The sequence below is a fragment of the Eschrichtius robustus genome, chromosome 14 (genome assembly GCF_028021215.1).
Source record: "Eschrichtius robustus isolate mEscRob2 chromosome 14, mEscRob2.pri, whole genome shotgun sequence".
Classification (NCBI taxonomy): domain Eukaryota; kingdom Metazoa; phylum Chordata; class Mammalia; order Artiodactyla; family Eschrichtiidae; genus Eschrichtius; species Eschrichtius robustus.
The window spans coordinates 26,366,746-26,387,060 of NC_090837.1; the positions used below are offsets into that span (position 1 = coordinate 26,366,746).

At 53.3% G+C, this 20,315-nt stretch overlaps 1 protein-coding gene across 1 annotated transcript; it reads right to left on the reverse strand.

Annotated features, from left to right (window-relative positions):
* Positions 1-1,489: 1,489 nt before the first annotated feature.
* On the reverse strand, positions 1,490-19,937 carry LOC137776185 (uncharacterized). The gene is given in 13 exon segments (XM_068562432.1): positions 1,490-1,684; positions 1,890-2,066; positions 5,664-5,750; positions 5,752-5,815; positions 7,319-7,406; positions 9,226-9,523; positions 11,279-11,363; positions 11,423-11,616; positions 12,730-12,906; positions 13,580-13,730; positions 17,679-17,766; positions 18,837-18,971; positions 19,856-19,937. Coding segments are annotated over 12 exon segments (1,716 nt in total). The 5' UTR covers positions 18,949-18,971; positions 19,856-19,937.
* Positions 19,938-20,315: the final 378 nt, after the last annotated feature.

The window sequence follows — 20,315 nt, forward strand, 5'->3', positions numbered from 1 at the left end:
TGACAGTTTCTCGCCGCCAGGTCACTCCCCTAACCCGGACCTCAATGTCTACCTGAGTCAAATGGGGCGGGGGGATGATATTGTGAGGACGACGTTGAGGGCGCTTCCAACGCAGACACTCAATAAATTTAGAGTCGAAAGTGTTGGCCCAAGCCACCTTCCCCCACTCGCGGAGGGACCTGAAAGAGGAAGGACTTAAGTGTCCCCGGGAACACAAATAGAGGAGGAGAAAGGAGGTGCCACGGCCTCCCCTGGGCCCACTGCACAGGGTGGAGGCTGGGGCGGGCGTGTGGACCTCTGCACCCAGCAAAGACTAGGTCCACACCTCAGGAAGCCGCCCCTCCCCAACCTTCCTTACACTCCCGGCTACTCCCTCCAGCAAAGCAGAAGCCCTGTGGGGCCCATCTAGAGGTTTGCAGGGGGGCCTGCGGCCTCCCCACTTGCTTTTCAGGGCCAAACCCCTCCAACTACAAGCCTGGAGCTCCTGAAGTCTGTGGCTATGATGCCCTCATTCTCTAAGCAAGCCTCCCGGGTAAAAAACCCTGTCCCCAAACCCAAGACTCGGAGAAAGCCCCTTGGCAAGAGGATCGAAAACTTGAGAATAGCTTGGCCTTCCTGGGCCCCAGGCTCCCAGTTTAAAGAAGACCTATCCCCCCAGGGCGGGGCCATGTTCTCCACCCCCTCCAGTGGACTGCCCTCCTCCACATGTCACCCTTGGCCGGATTACTGCAATATCCAAATCTCCCTGCTTCCTCCCTGGCCACCGTCCAGTCCAACCCCCAACAGCAGCCAGAATATTATTCTAAAACGCAAGCTGAGCATTCCGTTCCTGTTCATGGTTTGCAGCTCCTAAGTGTGGCATTTAAGGCCCCACATGACTGAGTCCTGACCAGGAGAGCTGCTGTTTGGATTTCCCCTCCCGACCAATTCCTCAGGACAGATGCAGGACTTGTGATTTACAATACTTGGTGCCAAAGGGCCACGTCCTGGGTGACTGGCCCAGCAAAGCGATAGCTGGCATGCCTACAGCCAACACCAGTGGATGCCCGATACCCCTGCTGTCTTTCTCTAAGAACTAGAAGGCAAGGGGGCATTTGTTAATTTCACTCTTGACAACCATCAGGGAGAAACTGATCCATGGGGCCTAGGAAAGGGGGTTGTCTTTTGAATAGAGGCCAAGACCAAGGTCAGGACAGAAAGAAGTTCAAATAAACCACATGTCAGAGTTAGAAGCAGAGGCTCAGGCTGAGCCCAGGTTTATTTCCCAAACTGAAAAGAAGATGCAGTGATTAAAGGAGACAAGGTCTGGGTATGCCATTCTCATCGTGGCTTTTAGGCAGCCGTGGAAGATGAGTGGGGACCTGGCCCAGGGAGCAGAGGGGCAGTGGGACTCAGGCAAGTCACGCCTGCTCTCTGGGTCTGCCTCCCATGGGACATGGAAAGGAAGGTGCTTTGTGAACTGCCAAGGGCAGAGCAGAGGCTTCCCGGCTCACTGGATCATGGACAGAACCCTAGGCATCAACTTCCGCTTAATGGTGGGGTCTGCAGGCTGGGAGTCCTTGGCCTTCAGGATGACCTCATGGGCCTCCTGGAAGAGGACCTCCCCCACTGCCGCCTCCACGCGCTGGTGCCACGCAGCCAGCTTGGGTCGGCCTTCAAAGACTTGGCAGCCGGCACCCACAGGCTGTAGGGAGACAGGGGACAGGATGGGGATGGATGGGTGAGGCCAAGTATGGCAGCATCTACTTGGTTTGGAGGCCACAGAACTCCAGAAGGTTTCTACACATAAGCACAGTCCCATGGCCAGGTGGGGCAGTGTGAGCAGGACTTCAGCAGCCACCTAGGACCTCCCCTGCCTAGTCCCCCCAACAACCGCCCACAGTACTCACATGCATGAGCTCCGTGATGGCTATCAGGTCAGCCAGAGAGATGTGGGGCCCAGCGAGAAAGGCCTTGTTCTGGAGGAACTTGTCCTCAAACACCTGCAGGGTCACGTCCAACTCTGCCAGCGTGGCTGTCAGCATCTCGGGAGAGACCGGCTCACCCAGGTAAACAGGGAGCATCACCTGGTGGGTGGGCAGGCAAAGTGGGGGGTTAGGGCCCAGCCCAGCCTCAGGGGCAGGAAGGCAAGCCTCCCTGCCCTTAGAGCTGCCTCCTGGTTCCATGCATTTTTTTTTCCTACAGGGAAATTCCTAAAGGACTCCTTTTCCCAGAACTATTCCTGCTGCCACAATCTGAGCCTGGGGCATCTGACAGAAGGCTTCAAACCCCTTTGAGAATGACTCAGAGGGGACCTGAACAATGAGTTTCATACTTTGGGGGGAGGGCCTGGCTTAGGAACGATTATTTTTTAACCTCTTTCCCCCAGATTATAAAATCAGTACCTCATACAGTATAATTAGGAGGATGGGCTTTTAAGGTCTCAACTTTGTTGCTTATAAACTATGTGAACTAGAGCAAAACACTCAAACCCTCTGAGTCTCGATTTCCACATCTGTGATATGGGAATAATAGTACAGGGCTCATCTTGTAAATGGAAAAGTGAGGCCCAGAGAGAGACAGACAGTTGCCTGAGACCACACAGCTAAGAAAAGACTAAGCCAAGCGTGGAACTGACGTCTTCTGACCCAGGGAGCTGCCAGGGACTAGGGAGAAGAGCCAGGAAAGGGTAGCGTTCAGGAATCTGGGAGGAGGGCATTTGGGGTGAAGCCATCAACAGCCTCAGGCTTGCCAGAGCTGTCAGGGAGACACAGTGGATGGGGAGCAGGGGAGGGAGCTTCATGCTCAGTCTGGTGTTTTGTTGGGTAAAGTTGCTTGGGGAGGCTGGGACTCTGGAAAGGTAAACGGGACTAGGATTGTGCACAAGCCCTGGTGGCTTCTGTTTCTTCCCCCAAACAAGGTAGACAGGGTCAGTGATCACCCACCGGTGGCCTGGAGGCCAGTGCTGGGCTAATGACATTCCTTCGGCTGCAGACTTTTTAAAACTATGGATCACTTGCTGACATTTAAAAGTGGAGACATTTCATATAAAAATTCTGAAATTTCCAGCTTCTTTTTAACATAAAGGTGCTGGCCACACAGGGCCAGCATTCCTACCTGGCCACCAGCGCAGCATCTAAGGCTGCTGCTGGGGAGAAGCTGCTCCTTGGTGGGGGAAGCGGGAGGGTGGGGGGAACAACGGCTCTTAGTTTGCCAAACCCCACATAAGCCCACCTCCCGTGTATTCTCTGCCTCACCCCAGCAGCGGACTGTCTACATTTCCCTTCTGTTCCCATGGGGTGGTTCCAAAGTTCTTAGGGTTTTAAAAAGTGTTTTTATTCCTCTTGAAATATAAAAGACCATAAGAGGGTAATAAATAAATTCTGATTTACTCTTATCAGGAAATGCTATAGAGTAGTTAGAAAAAAATAAATTAGACCCACCCATAGCACTATGGAAAAATGCAAGTTCCAGAATGATATGAGAGCATTTATATAAAATTGTAAGCACTCAAAGCAAAACTTTATTTTTATGGCTACACATAAATGTAATAATGTAGAAAATCGTGAACTGAAAGGACTTGAACCAGATCCTGGGGAGCAGGGGGCCCCTCAGGAAGGAATGAGGGCAACAAAGAGGTCTTTTGACTTTTGTTCTCTAATGTTTCCTTTTTTATATAAAAAAAAAATGATAGAAGACACAATAAAACTCATGACCCAGAATTAGCCATACACTTTCAAAAATGAGGAGTGCACTTCTGATAAGGATATGACAGTCCCAAAAACCACTGCTCCCACCATAACACTGAAAAGAAAATAACCTTATTTTTCTTTAAAGTCTTCAAAGAATATAGAACTTTAAAAAAAAGAAAAGAAAGAACAAAAAAAGAAAAAAAAGAAAAAAGCCTAAACCTGTTCTGTCCAATATGGAAACCACTGGCAACGAGAGGTTACTGAGCTCTTAAAATATGGCTGGTCTTAGGTGAAATGTGCTGTGCATATAAAATACACACCAGAAAACAGACACAGATCAATGGAACAGGGTAGAGAGCCCAGAAATAAACCCACGCACTTATGGTCAATTACAACAAAGGAGGCAAGAATATACAACAGAGAAAAAACAGTCTCTTCAATAAGTGGTGCAGGGAAAACTGGACAGCTACATGTAAAAGAATGAAATTAGAACATTCTCTAGCACCATACACAAAGATAAACTCAAAATGGATTAAAGACCTAAACGTAAGACCGGAAACAGTAAAACTCCTAGAGGAAAACATAGGCAGAACCACTGAGGGGCACTTAAGTGTCATTGTTGATGGACACTGGGGTTGCTTCCACAGCTATTGTGAATAATGGCTATTGTGAATATTGCTGCTACGAACATCTCTTCGAGACCCTGCTTTCGATTATCTTGGGTATATACCCAGAAGTGGAATTGCTGGGTCATGTGGTAATTGTATTTTTAATTTTTTTGAGGAACCATCATACTGTTTTCCACAGCAGCTGCACCACTTACCATTCCCATCAACAGCGCACAAGAGTTCTAATTTCTTCTTATTCTCACCAACACTTGTTATTTTGTTCATATATATATATGTAATAGCCATTCCAGTGGGGGTGAAGTGGTATCTCATTATAGTTTTAATTTGCACTTTCCTAATTAGTGATACTGAACATATTTTCATGTGTTTATTAGCCAAAATGATACTATTTTGAGTACACTGGGTTAAGTAAAATATATTCATTTCAGCTGTTTCTTTTTACTTTTTAATTGTGGCTACTAGAAGATTTAAGACTGCATATGTGTCTCACTTTGTACTTTGCTGCAGCACTGGACTAAATGAACTAAATTCCAGAGGGCACGAGTCCTCCCTAGGTAAGCCACGTTCATCCCTGGGGTCCAGGCAAGCAGGGGTGCAAGCCTGCCATCAGCATAGGAGTTTTCTGATGAAGCAGCCACGTGGGGAACTTAGGGCAGGGCTGAAAAGCAGAGCCATCTCACGGTGGTAGTTGATGCTTAGATTCCAAATCCCTGCTGGAGGAAAGGGAGCAACCTGATTCCACCCTCCAGATACCTGAAACCAGAGATGAACTGAAACTAACTAATGCCACATCCCAGCCCCACTCCTGACTAGCTGGAAGGGAGGAACCTGCCACCAAGACTGCCTGATAGAGGAAAGTGCAAGCCCTTTCTCGGGTATTTATTATGTATTCAGTCTCTACTCTCCTTTTGTACATAATGTGCAGCACATAATAATAAATTATAAGACATACAGAGAAAGAGGAAAATGTGGCCCATAATCAAGAAGGATAAAAAAACAACCAATAGAGACAGACTCGCAGAGAACCCAGGGGTTGAAATTAGCTGACAAAGACTTTTAAGTAACTATTATAAATATGTTAAAGAATTTAGAAGAAAAGATGGACCAAGTGGGTGAGCGGATGGTGAATCTCAGCAGAGACATGGAAACTCTAAAAAAGAACCAAATGGAATTTCTAGAACTGAAAATTACATATCTCGAATAAAGAATGTATTAGATGGGCTTACCAGCAAACAGAAGAAAGGATTAGGAGGTCAAAGTCAGATCAATAGAAGCTATTCAAACTGAAAGGAAGAATGCGATGTTGCCCGAGCCCTTTTGGGGCGATGTCCTCACTGCCCCTGCCTGGGGAGGGGCACCTCACCTTATGACACAGGAGCCGGAGGCAGTTTCTCCGCAGGGTTGTGTGCTGCCAGGCCAGGTACTCATCCACATGGGCACAGGCTTGTGTGGTCCTGGGGGTACCAGTGGTCAGGGACCTTATACTTGCGGGCCAGGTAGAGCAGGATGGCCACACTGTGGGGGAGGGGAGGACATGATGGGTGGGGGAAAGTATGGAGCTAGGGGCTTTATACAGAGTCCCTTCCTTAACCTTCCTGACCATGTGCCAAGGTATTTGCTCGGTTTCCAGACAAGGAAGCTGGGCTCAGAACAGGGATGGGAGTTGCCCAGGGCACACAGCCTTTGGTGGCAGAACTGAAAGTCTGTCTGTGGGTAATACCCAAGCTCATCCTATCACCAGGTGAAATCCCACAGCAAGTCCTGCCAAGTGTTCTGAGACAGCTTCTGATGGGAAAACCAGAGAGAGCTTCCTGGAGGAGTTGGCATCAAAGCTGAGCCTTAAAGAAGCTCAGTTCTTTCCAGTCTGCATCTACTCTCGTCATCCGACATTCAGCCCCTCCCAGATGGCCTGGTGGTTCAAAAAGGCTTTCCTGTTGCCCCTAAAGCACCTGCTGGAAACACCGGGGGTGGGGGGAGGGTGGGTGCTGCGGGATCACGGACCAGCAGGGCAGACAACGCTCCCGCAGCTCCCCTCCTGCCCTGGGTTAGGAGGGCTGCCTTGGTGTTGGGGCAGTGGTGGACCTGGAAGGGCACTGAATGTGGGAATTTGGGGCCATAGGAAGGCCTTCGGGAACTCGGGATACCCCAGGGGCTGGGCACCCCAGCCAAAGGGGCAGAAAACCTCTGTATCTGCCACTGGCCTAGGTTCCCTGCACCCACACCCAGCTGAACAGCTCACTTGTCTTTTTGCTCCCAACTAATTGTTCAAGGAAGCTCCGAGGAGGGCCGCAGGTCCCTGGGAGCCATGCACCTCCCAAAGTAGGGGAGAAGAGACAGAGAAATGCAGAGATTGCACGCTGCCCCTGGCAGGTACCCTTGGGCGGTCAACAGTGGGCAGCACAGGACTCAGGACAGTAAGGGCAGCAGGAAGGAAGATGGCGTTGGCAGAAGGTGGGCGGAATTCTTTGGGGGTGCATCCACCTCAAGATTCCAGAGATGAGTTCAAAAGTTCCAGGTTCCCCTTGTTGTGGGAGGCATGACTTAGGTGATGAAGAGGGCGGAACTGGAAAAAAATTTCACCCTCCCTAAAGAGATTTCTACTTCTTGGGACTGTTGTGATGCAAAACACACACATGTCTGGTGGTCCTCCCACGGGCATGGCCCACCCAGGGAAGGGGCAGCCCAGAGATGGAACCACTGGGGCATCAAAACACAAGTTTGGCCAGCAGGCAACCCTTGGAGGGGATGAAGCCGCCTTGCCCCGCACCCCTGCCCGGGGACCCATCACCAACAACCACAGGATTGGTACAGATGTAAAACAGATGCGTTCTTTTCCAACCATCCCTGTGAACTGAAACCGTGGACAGGCAGGAGCCGGGGGTCAAGCCCTGACTCTCTGTAGGATGTTGGGCAAAGGGCCCTTCACCTCGGAGGACTTCAGTTTCCTGTCTATGAAATAGAGAGCTAGGACAAGATGGTTCTAGCGAGGTCTGGTAGCAGCCCTGGGTCCCCAGTTACCTCTCGGTCAAAATGAAGTCCCCGCCCTTCAAGGCAGGCACCTTCTGCCGGGGGTTCACCTGGGCAAAGACATCACTGAGGTGCTGGCCTGCAGAGAGCCCATCGTGGTGGGTGGTGGGAGGAAAACGCCAAGCCCTGCCTGGCTGCGCCCACCCCCCACGCCACCCCCCTCGCAAGGCCCAGGCCCCAATTTCATGGCTCTTCTCCAGCCCCGGGCTGCTCTCCGGTGTGGGAAAGTCTGCTGTGGGAGGAGTGGGAGGCTGTTCTGCCAGCTGGTGCAGAAGACCTTGACACCCCTTGCCAGGTCCTGGTGGGCATAACCTTCCCCCAACAGCACACCCCCAAAACAGAGCTCAAGAAGCTCTGGCCAGGGTGGGGCCTCTCCTTGCCCAGGCCCTCACAGACACCCAACCCACTGCCTTTCCACCATTGCCAGCATCACAAGCGCCCATGCATGGTGTCCCCAGCTGCAGGGGCCGGGCGGCTGGTGCCCTGAGTACTGTGATTTCCTACGGTGCCCCTTTCCCTGTGGACTCTAAGGTAGGGTCACCAAACACAGACAAGTGGCCTCTTCCTGGTGTCCACTTATTGCAACCAACTTCCACAGGCCCCTGTGTGTCCCCTTGCTCACCCTGCCCAGGGCACCGGGGACAGAGCTGGCCCTATCGTTAGGCTCTGCATTCTTGTCCCGCCACAGCTCCCCAGAAAGGTGCAGCCCACTGTCCCCCAGGACCCTGACCTCTGCTCAAGCTCATATGAGTGTTTTCTGCTCCTTCAGATGCAGCCAGAGAGAAGCTTCTGAAGGGCACTTAAGCATCACTGCTGCCGTGCTCAACAGCCTTCAGTGGCTCCCCATTACCACGGGAGCAGGGGGAAGCTGCTCAAAGCCATAAACTATCCACTACCGCCTCACCCCTCCAGCCTCAGCCCCACTCTCTCTCCTCCCTTTCCCTCCCTTCAGACTGTTCCTTCACCAGGGACCCTCCCCTCCTCTCCTAGTGAAACACACCTCCTACTGCACCCTCTATTTGACAGCCCAGTTTGGACATCCCTTTGTCCCCATGCCCTCTCCCCTACCCCACACTCTGCAGAGGCAACCCCTGGGCAGGACAAGTGGGCAGTCCCCAGAGGAGGCTGGGAAGAGATGGCGATTCAGGCAGAAGGACAGGCTGGCACAAAGGCAGAATGGCAGGCGAGGCCCACCGAGCTGGGGGCGCTGGGTGGAAGGCTCAGCCAGGCAGAGTTGCCCTACTTGCCCCACCAGCAAAAAGGGAGTTCTGCTTTCCCCTACCCCAGCTGCCATGCCAGCTGTGCCCTTGGGACCTTGGGGACTTGTCAGAGAAACAAACCCTCTTGCTAAGAGTGCAGGGCTTGCCAAGCCCCTGCAGTCCCCCTCCCACTCCCAGAACTCCCCATCGGCTGCCCCCCTTTCCAGTAGGAATAAGGGAGGCAGAGGACAAGGTAAGTGAAGGCAAAGCAGGAGGAGGAGGAAGGGACAGAGGAGGACCCAGTGCAGCCCAGGCCAGAGCATCAGCAGTTGGGGCCACAAAGGAGGGACTCACTCTGCCACACCCCCCATGCGGCCCCCTAAAGCCCTCTCCTCCTGCCCCTATCTCTTTCCCTGGGGCCCCATCCCTATGCCCAGGTGCACCGCCTCTGTTCGCAGCGTCCCTCCTCCTTTCCTCATGCCTCCCCCACTTTTTACTCCGCTTCAGCTGAGCCCCGTGGTCCATTCCATGGGATCAAGCAGAGTTTGGGGATCCCCGAATCTCGTATCTCCTTGGTGGCTCACCTATTCGGCCCTGGCCCCAGGACAGGGGTGGCTCGGAGGGGGGTCCCCCTAATTGGTGTTCGGCCTCCTCGTCCCTCCCTGACTTCTCGGTCCTCCAGACCCGGGCCTGGCCCACCTTTGCGCAGGTCCACGGAGCACAGCTCGAAGGGGATGCCGTTCTTCTTGGCGAAGATGTAGACGGCGCGGCAGGGTTGGGACAGCAGGTCCAGGTAGAGCTCCAGGCCCATGGTGGGGGCGGACCAGCCTCGCAAAGCAAGGGATACGGAACATAGCAAGCCCAGCGCTGGGTCTGAGGAGCAGCAGTGCAGCCCGCCCCCCTGGTAGCTCCCCATTGGCCCTCGGGCCGCGCACTTGGGTGCAATCGTGGATGCCCGGCGGGTCTGCAGGCTGGGCGGGGGCTCCGCATGGTCCCCCTGGGGGAGGCGGGGGGTGGGGGCTCAGAGGGCCCCCAGGCCCAAGCTCATCTCACTGAGCATAAAGTCTTCAAGGCTCATCCTAGTTGTAGCGTGTGTCAGAAGTTCCTGTTTTATGGATGAGAAAATTGAGGCCCACAGTGATTACAGGTCCAGAAAGTCTGACTCCAGCATCTACGCTCTTGGCCACAAGCTGCAGAGATCCTGGCGCCAGCAAGAGGCAAAGCCTCAGGGCTTACGGTCAGCGTGGTAGGCTAACTCACTTCGCCCCAGTGCGCGTCCTGGACTCTGACAGCAGGTCTTCCTGCTCCTGCCAGCACAGTGCCTCAATCTCGTTCCCTGGGTTTGTTTCTTCCCTCCTCTGGGCCTCTGTTTCCCCATCTTTAAAATGATGGAGCAATCCCACTGAAAGATCCAGCAATCCCACTTCTGGGCATATATCCAAAGAAAATGAAAACAGGATCTGGAAGAGATATCTGTAATCCCATGTTCATTGCAGCATTATCCACAATAGCCAAGATATGGAAACAACCTAAGCGTCTGTTAAGGGGTGAATGGATAAAGAAAATTTGGAGAATATACACTGACACATACAGAGGAATCTTTCATTCAGCCTTTGAAAAGAAGGAAATCTTGTCATTTGCAACAACATGGATGAACCTGGAGGTCATTATGCTAAGTGAAATAAGACAGGCCCAGATAGAAATACTGCCTGATCTCACTTATGCTGTGTGGAATCTAAAAAAAGTGGAACTCTAACAAGCAGAGGGTAGATGGTGGTTACCAGGGGCTGGAGGGGGAGAGGGGAAATGGAAACATATTGGTCAAAGGGTATGAAGTTTTGAATACCCAAGATAAGTAAGTTATGGAGATCTAATGCACAGCATGGTGACTATAGTTAACAGCACTGCATGGTATACCTGAAATTTGCTGAGTAGTTCTTAATTATTCTCAGCAACAACAAAAAATGGTAACTGTCTGCTGAAAGGAAAAAAAAAAAGCACAACCTGAGTGTTGTGAGTGAAGTTTGATCCAGGGTCTTGCTGAAAACTACAGCACAGGAGACAGCCTTTTCAAAAATCCAGTTTTTGTTTCATTGATCTTCTCTACTGTTTTTCTCTTCTCTATTTATCTCCACTGGAATCTTTATTATTTCTTTTCTTCTGCTGGTTGTGATTTGAGATCTGTGTGCCTTTACAGCTATAAATTTGCTTCATAGCCCTGCTTCTGCTGCATCCCATAAGTTTGGGTGTGTTGTGTTTTTGTTTTCATTTGTTCTAAGTACTTTCTAATTTCCCTTGTGATTTCTTCTTTGATCCACTGGTTATTTAAAATTGGATTGTTTAATTTCCAGATATTTCATTTTCTAGTTTTCCTTCTGTTGTTGATCTCTCATTTCATTCCACTGTGTTCAGAAACACACACTGTATGATTTCAATCTGTTTAAATTTCTTGGGATTTATTTTATGGCTTCACAAAGGGTCTAAACTGGAGAATACTGCATGTGCCCTTGAGAAGAACGTGTATTCTGTGTTGTGGGTGCAGTGCTATGTGTAGTTGGCAGGCCGATGGGTTTAGGGTGTTGCTCAATCATCCATTTCCTTGGGGATCTTTGGTCTCACTATTTCATCCATTAGTGAAAATAGAGCACTGAAGTCATCAACTCTTATTATTGACAGTTTAATCATGTTTAACCTTTAATTTTCAAATTCTTTTTGGAAGCTGGGGGGACTCGTGACCGCCCCCCAGACCCACCACATCAGACGTGCGTCCCAGGCTCAGCAACCGTGGTGGTTGTTCCAGTTCTTTATTAGGCAAACAGTGATTTTCAGCGTCTTCCCTAAGGTAGGAGGCGCCAGGGGCTGAGCCGGCCAGGCCCGCAGGCTGGGCTGCTTCTACTTGAACTTCTGCAGCAAATCGCAGATCCTCTCCTTGACCATCGGGTCCAGCGTGGAGCAGTCCCACTCCACCAACTTCACCAGCCGGTCGTGGGCCTCCCAGAAGAGGCCGGAGCCGATGGCCAGCTCCACCCTCATGCGCCACTCGGCCAGCTTGGAGCTGTTGAGGAAGACGTTATGGTTGCCCGCCATGGGCTGTGGAGAGACAGAGAGGAAGGCATGGTCAGCCTGTGGACCAGCCCCACCTGGGTCCCTCCTACAGCTGCAGGGCTCTCCCCATCCGTCCCTGTGGACAGTGAGCTGGCTAACCCCCGAGGCCTGGTCGGGGGTCGCAGGCCATGTAACACATGTGGGGTGGGGATGGAAGATCCCTGGGGGCTCTCAGTCGCTGGTCTTGCTCCAAGGCTCCTGAATCCCTCTCTAAGGGACCCCTGGCCCAGGGGTTCCCACTTCTCCAGCATGAAACCTCCCAGGGGTCCTGCCCTCTTCCAGGGAAACCCCTTGTCCCCACATGAGGGTGGGAGGAATTCAGTTATTTTTTCCCCCCTGTTGAACCTCCCTCTGTGATCAAGCACAGGGGCTGGGACGAGAAAGCCATCAGGCAGCCTAAGAAACATGCACACAAGATGTTTGGGGGGTTGTGGGTTAAATTTAAGGGGTTGGGGGGTGAAACTTAGGGGACTGCACCACCTGGGACAGAAAGATTGGAATGTTTTTTTCCCGGTGCTGGTCCACACTGCACACTGACCAGGGCCACTTTGCATACTGGCCAGGGTCTCAACACCGTCCTGCACACCAGCTAGGTCAGAACTGGCCACCCTCCCCTGCACATAGAAACCACATAAATGCCGCCCCACACCCAGGTGTGTCCCCCCATGCACAGCGGATGCCCCTCAGACCCAGAGCCAGGGAGCTGCTCTGTACAACCATCTGTCTGGAGCTCTGGAAAAGAGGCACTTTGGCTGGAAGGACACTTTGGAAGCCTCTGGACAATTCCCGGAGAGTCCAGCGGGAGGAGGAGGCATCCAGGATCCTGGCCGACTGACCAAGAAACACTGTGTTCTTCTCCTTGTCCCACACTGACCCTCCAGCTCCTGCCCCCACAGAGGACTCTTGGTGAAGCATGAATGACCACGATCCTCCCTGGTTCAAAACCTGTTTCCTGTGGCCCCCGGGTCAAGGTCAGACACCCAGGCGTGGCTCCCACAGTCCCCATATCTCCCCCTTCACCAGCCTTTCTGAAAGTTATGGTCACAGAGGAGTCCCTCCTCTGCCCAGGCTCCAACCCCCCATCACCCCACCGCACACCTGCATCATCTCCACCAGGGCTACCAAGTCGGCCAGGGAGATGTTGTCCCCAGTGATGAACATCTTCTCCTGCAGAAACTTTTCCTCGAAGAGCTTCAAGTTGTTCTTCACCTCTGCCAGCACCTGCTCTGTCTTCTCAGCTGGAACTTCCTCACCCGCGATCATCGGGATCAGCAGCTGGCCAGGGTGGGGGAGGGGAGGGAGAGGAGGCCATATCTGACCCTCCAGGTCTCAGTACCCTTTTCTGCTAGAGAGGTGGTAGACAGTACCAAGGATGTAAAGTGGTGTCACCTCTTTTAGCAGTTCTGATTGGTAGAAGTTGCCTGGGGCCCTTGTTCAGAAGGATTTGAGGTCCCAGCAGGAAAGAATCCTATGACTGATTACTGATATCTGTCACAGGCATAGGATAAGAAGTAGGGACACATGTACTGGTTATTTGTCATCTTCAAATTTGGTAGTCTTTATGGGCCCTTCGACTCTGGGGGTTTTCTGCTGGGTTTTTTTTTGGGGGGGGGCGGTTTTGGCTGCATGGCTTGCGGGGTCTTAGTTCCCTGACCAGGGATTTAACCTGGGCCACAGCAGTGACAGTTCCAAGTCCTAACCTCTGGACCACCAGGGAATTCCCAACTCTGATATTTTCTAGTTTGGAATGAAATGTCTTGAATCCTATCCTGGCTTCAGTGATACCAGCCCCTCCTGGGCACCCCTCACCTTGTCTTTATAAGGCTCTTTCCTACTCAGTGGTTCACATTCCCCACAGCTCTGTAAGGCAGGCAGGAAAGGGAGCCGTGGAAATGAGGCTCAGGGAGGGAGGGACACTTGCTTGAGCCCCCGCTGTGGCCCCGCTCACCTTGATCCAGAGTATCTTGTTCATGGGCAGCTGAATGGCTGTGTGCTGCCAGGCCATGAACTCATCCACGCGGGCGCGCGTGTGCAGGTCTGGCGGGTACCAGTGCGAGGGTGCACTGTACTTGCGGCACAGGTAGAAAAGGATGGCCACGCTGCAGAGAGGACAGTCAGGGCGCTCCTCTGGCCTCCCCAACCCTCTACACGAACCATCCAGCGGGGCTGGGCCCAATGTGGGCCCTCCAGCCACAGGTGGGCTCTAGGCACTGGCATCCCACCTGGAGCAGGATGAGCCCCGAGGGCCCTGGGAAAGGCAGTCAGTCCGCCCCCATCAGCGAGGGCAGGGAGGGGCCCTGCGGGGCAGGTGGGAGTTGGTGGATGGCGTCAGGAAGGGCAGTCCAGACAGGGCACAACACATAGGGAAACACGGGATAAGAGGGGGCGCGGGAAATCTGGAGAAAGCAGAACCCATGAGTGACGGGGAGAGGGTGGGCGGTGGGGAGAGGTCAGGGACAGCCGGAGATGGCCTGCACCGCTCTGTCCATGCCCACCGCCCACTGCCCCCACCGCCACACCTTCCGTGTCTCCTGATCCTGCACCTGGAGGTTGCGGTCCTCAACGCTTATTCCCTGCCTTCAGCCCTCCCGGCTCCCACACTGGGAGCTCGGATACCAAGCGGGGCCCACACACACCAGCACGTTCTCTGACACCCCCTGCCCCCAGGGTGAACCAGAGCTTCCTGTGACCGGAGGAGCCCCACCTCCTGGGGGACAGGCGCCCGGCCCACATCACAGTCCCTGGGATGACCCTGGAATGGGCATCTGGCCTTTTGTCTGGCCAGCACCCTTTCCCCCACTTTTCCCGCAGGGACCCGCTCCACCAACAGTGATTCTGGCCCGGGTGACTGGCAGTCATGGGTCCCAGTGCCCTGGCCAGTGAGAGGCCCACAAGTAAGCAGGTGACTCGACTGGGCCCATCCCTGTCCTTCCTGAGAACTTCAGATCACCCACGAAGGAGGGGTTGCTCGTTTTGCGAGGACCAGGTGCTTCAAAGATGAGGCTACAGAGCTGTTGCTGGTGGTGGGAATAGGAGAAAATGCTGAGAAAAGCTGGCAGGTGGGATGGGGGGGAAAGCATCAGCACCACCATAGCCAGGCCCAGATTCCCCTGGCTTGTCACATCCCCCAATAAACTCAAACTAGTTGAGCTGAGTTTCTGCCTTGCATGGCTGGTGTCCTTACCCCTCACTCAGTGCCCTAACAGACACCTGTGGGCAGAGGGGCCAGGAGGCTGGAGGGATGTGGGAGGGGTGGGTCTTTGGAGAAGGCCTAAGGGGGATGGTAGTGGATTCACAACCGTTCTAAGGCCCAGGACTGGGAGGTGGGAGGGAAGGACCAGCAGGGTGAGAAGGTGGCATAATAAGAAGGCCAAGGGCAGAGGTGGGGTCCCTGCTCTGGAGAGAAAACCAAGGGTGTGGCTGGACAATCACTTGGTAAAGATATTAGGCAGGTGACTTGTGGATCTAAGGGACCATTTCAGCAGAAACACTGACAGCTTGTAATGAAGGAGACAGATGGGGTGAAATGAAAGAAGGTTGCCAGACACCTCTGTGAAATGGGCTGATGGGGCTATTCAACCTTCAAGAAAAGGAAAGAATAACCCAGAGGGAGGCTCAGGGGCCAGTAGGGCTGTCCTGCCACCACAGGCCTGGGGTACTGGTTCTAAAAGGTGGGGCCAATACCCTGATAGGCCCAGAGGACAGAGTATGGAGCTAAAGAGGATGATTTTGTTAAGAGAGAAATGAAAGGCCCAAAATGGAGTCACTTGTGCTAAGCCCCACATCAGCAAACCGAGACTCAGTACCTTAACCTAACTGCAGTTTCAGCCTCTCCCAGGAATGTGACCTTTAACCAGTTAATCTGGAATTACCTGGCCAGCACTAGTGAGGTCATCTGCCTGATAGACCCCTGGCTTCCCCAAAGAAAGGTGATCTTGACTAAAACAATCCAGTCTTTGCTAGAAACTTCCTTTTCCTGCCTCCTTCTGCCTATAAAAAGCCTTTCATTTTGTACAGCTCATCAGAGCTCCTTTCTAGATGGGATGCTGCTCTGTTCATGAATTGTTGAATCTTTAATTTTACTCAGTTGAATTTTGATTTTTAACAATGCTCAAGCCTTAAAATCGAATGCAATTTGTCCTGCCAGGTTTCAGACGTGCTGGGGATGCACGAGCCTTTTTTTCCTTCCTATCCTTCTGTTTTGAAATGGTAATGTCTAGCCTATGCCTGTCCCCCCACTGTATGTTGGAAACAGGATAACTTGTCGTCTGGTTTCACAGGTTCAAAGATGGAACGGAATTTTGCCCCAGGATGAATCAAACCCTGAATCGCACCCATACCTGATTTGGATGATTTAGAGGAGGGCATTTTGGACTTAAAGTTGATGCTGGGATGATTACGACTTTTGGAGATGCTGGGATGAGGTGAATGTATTTCACACATGAGCAGGACATGAATTTGGGGGGGGCCAGGGAGCAGACGGTTATGAGTTGAATTGTGTCTTAATACCCAGTACCTTAAAATGTGACCTTATTTGGAAAGAAGGTCTTTACAGAGGTCATCAAGTTAAAATGAGGTCATTGGAGTAGATGCTAATCCAAAATGACTGGTGTCGGGACTCGCCTGGTGGCACAGTGGTTAAGAATCCGCCTGCCAGTGCCGGGGACATGGGTTCGATCCCTGGTCCGGGAAGATCCCACATGCCTCGGAGCAACTGAACCCGTGTGCTACAACTACTGAGTCTGTGCTCCACAACCTGTGAGCCACAACTACTGAGCCCATGTGCTGCAACTACTGAAGCCTGTGCACCTAGAGCCCGTGCTCTGCAACAAGAGAAGCCACCACAATGAGAAGCCCGTGCACCGCAACAAAGAGTAGCCCCCACTCACCGCAACTAGAGAAAGCCCGCGCGCAGCAACGAAGATCCAATGCAGCCAAAAAAAAAGACTGGTGTCCTTAAAAAAAGGGGAAATTTGGACACAGAGACATGCACAGAGGGAAAGCGATGTGAAGAGACACAGGGAGAAGATGGCCATCTTCCAGACAAGGAACACCCTAGGCTACCAGAACCTAGGAGAGACCTGGAACAAATCCTTCCTGGCCCCTTCATGGCGAGCATGGCCCTACCAACACCTTGATTTCGGACTTCTATCCCAGAGCCATGAGACAATACATTTCTGTAGTTCTAAGCCAGCCAGTCTGTGGTACCCTCTTACAGCAGTCCTAGAAATGTACCTAGCCCTGGGCCACCCAGAATTCCATGGTCCACTTGGGAGATATACTTTAAGTTATGAGACCACCTGTGAAGCAGGCTGAGAAACAATGAACCCTGAATCTTACCAAACCTTGAGATCCAACTACCAATTTACAGGAAATGAAGGGACAAAAACCCATGTTACACGGCACCATGAGGATGCAGTCAGCAAAATTTAGACCATTGGAAATTCCACAGGACAAAGGAGCTGGTTTCTTCAACCACGGCAAAAATGCAAAGGTCCAAGGTGGGGCGTGGAGGGGGCTGGAGATGAAAAGAGACTGAAGAGGTGGATCAATCAGCTGCACTCTTTGCAGCTTATTTGGACCCTGATTCCAAGGCACGAACTGCAAAGAAAATATGTCTGAGATATTCAGAGACTGTCAAATATGAACAGGATATGTGATGAAATACAGGAATTATTGTTAATTTTATTAGGTGTCATCATGGTATTGTGGCGATGCTTTTTTTTTTTTTTAAAGAGCCTTTATCTCTTAGAAGGTCATTCCTAAACATTTACAGGTGAAGGAATGGAGTGGCCAGGAGGCAGGGGAACAGAGTGGAGTATAGATGATGCAAAATGGGCCCTTGGGTGGACCACTGTTGGAACTAAGGGGTGGGTACATGGGTTCGTTATACTCCTCCTTATTTACTATTTACTCTACTTGTGTATGTGTGAACTTTTCCAGAGTAAAAAAAAAAAAAAAAAATCAATAGGCACCAGCAGGAGGGCTGCCACTGAATCTCCCAGGAAGAGCAGACACATGGTGGGAGACCCAGGGAAGACCGTTACCTTTCGGATAAGACAAATGTTCCATCCTTGAGACTGGGCAGCTTCCTCAGGGGGTTGATCTCGATGTACTCCTTGCTGTGGTGGTGACCTGAGAGGGGCAGGAAGGTCTGAGGCTGCTGGGACCCCAGGGAAGAGAGACCCAGGCCTCCCAGAGGCAGAAATGCCTTTCTCTCCATTTTCTCAAGAAGGGATAACTGAGTCCCAGAGGAAAACCATGGCTCACCCCAGGTAAGGGGGCAAATCAGCGGTGCAACAGGGACTAGGTCAGGACGCCTGCCCCCATCCCAGGCTCCGTGACCAGGACAACCTTTTGGCTCACAGAAGCTGGAGGCCTCCAGCCCTCACCCCCAACTCTGGGCCTAAAGCCACAGCCTGTGAATCAACAGAAGCCCTGGGGGCCTGGATCCCAACCCTAGGCCCCCTGCCCCTCTAAGGGGAGCAGGGCAGGTGCCAGCACAGGAGCCCCAGCCCCAGCACACAAATGGAATCCAAAAGAGAGCCTCCCATATGCACTCAATCCAGGTGATCCGAACAGAGAAACCTATGTGTGGGTGGGGGGTGGGAGGGGGAGTTTTAACTCTTCCTTGGCCAGCTGCCTCCATTGAAAACACTGCCACCCTGATAATGTCCAGGGCTCCCGGGTCTCCTCTTCTGTGTTCTGGAGCCTCCAGCCTCTGCAAGCTGAGGTTTTAGAGCCGCTTGGAGTGGTGATGGAGAGTGGGGCCACGGACCTCACCCAGGCTTGGCGGTCACCCTGAGCAGGTCTGAACACTTGGAGCGGGGGAACGGGTGTGGATGGAAATAAATGAGGAATAACCATGCGACTCTGCGACCTCTGCCACCTCTGCCAACCTAATTGGCAGGTGCTGCAGCTGACGAGGTACTGGGCACCCTCGAGGAGAAGGTGGGATGCTAGGTGGGGGCCCCTCCGCCCCTCTTCCTCCCACTTCCCCCCGGAAGAGCCTGTTCATCACAGTGGGGCAGAGTCCGTGGGGACCAGCAAAGGCAGGCGGGGCAGGAGCGCCACCAACAATTCCCTTGGGAAGCTTTTCTTCCCCTCTGGATTTTGTGGGGGTCTCCTCTGTCTCCGTCTCCGCTTCTCAGAAACGCCCCAACCTTGTGTCCTGCCTTCCCACCCGGGCAGCTGCAGGTGCCGACCTTTCAGCAGATCCACAAACTGGAAGTCGAAAGGGATGCTGTTCTTCCTGGCGAAGATGTAGACAGCGCGGCACGACGCGGACAGCAGGTCCAGGTAGAGCTCCAGGCCCATGCTCGGCCCATGCTGGGCCCCTGCTGCGGCCGGCAAACACCCAACCTCAGCCAAAATGCAGCCTGTGCCCTGGTCCTGTGCCCACCAGCCCAGGCCCAGGCCCCCACGTTCTGGAACCTCTTGTTCACTTAGTGTTGTCATGAGGCCGGGAAGCTTGGAATTCTCACAGCAGCAAAGATTCTGAAGAAACCCAGGAACAGGCTGGGGAGAGGCCCGTGGCTTGGGGCCAAGGGGTCAGGGGTGGCTGTGACCTTGCCCTTCCCCTCCCTGGGGGTGCCCGTTTGTACTCCTGGCCCGGGTCTGAGAAGAGCTTCCACGTGGGAACTCCCGGGGCCAGGCCTTCATGGCAGAACGTAATCGAAGGGGCGTTGCAGGGTCCAGAGTGAGGACGGGATGAGAACTAACCCAGGAAGGTTCCAGAAGCAGGGAGCGGGGGTATCCACAGGTCAATCTAGCCTGAACTGTGGCTAGAAACGGGTGGGGAGAAAGAAATAGGAGCCCAGGGGGCTGTCAGGGCATTGGGGTGACGCCACAGGGGACTCAAGGGGCCACACAGAGGAGACCAGAAACTTCCAGCCTAGGTTGGGACCGGCCGTGGCCAGGCCGAGCACCTGGACTCGGCACCTGGCGGCAGAGGAAGGTCCCTGTGGGGGCCTGAGTGCTGCTCACTCTGAGCTGCGCGACTTCAGGAGATCCCCTGACCATTTGGAAATGGGGAGAGCCCACTTCCCGGGACAGAGAGAGGCTGGACACGAGTTGGGGGCACACAGAGTGTTTACTGCAGATGGCAGAGCGCAGGGGCGTGGCAGACCCTCAGCGGAGCCGCTCCTTCACCCTCTGCACAAGCTTCTGGGCCAGCTGGGGGTCCCACTGGGCCTCTTGGGAGTCCCGAGGCTGAAGCACTCACCTGTGGGCCTTCTGGACGAGCTCAAGGCCCAGGGTGGCCTCCATACGGGCGCGCCACACAGCAAGCCGGGGCCAGTCTCGGAAGAGGTCGCAGCCGACGGCAGTGGGCTGGGGAGACAGGGCAGCTGGGGCTGGGCTCAGCCTGTGCCCACAGCAGCCCCAGAGGGCAAGTGGGCAGGAGAACCTCACCTGCATCAGCTCCGTGAATGCCATCAGATCCGCCAGGGAGACCTGCTCAGTGGCCAGGAAGGGCCTGGCCGCCAGGACCTCCTGATCCAGGTGCTGCAGAGCAGGCATCAGCTTCCCCAACAGCTGCTCCAGCTGCACGGCATCCACAGGCTGCCCGGAGAAGTGGGGCAGGAGAGACTGGGCTGGGAAGAGAGGCGGCAGCTTATCTTGGGGCCCTCCAAGCTTCCTCAACCTCCTCTTCACCTCTCCCTCAGCAGCCATTTATCAGCGAT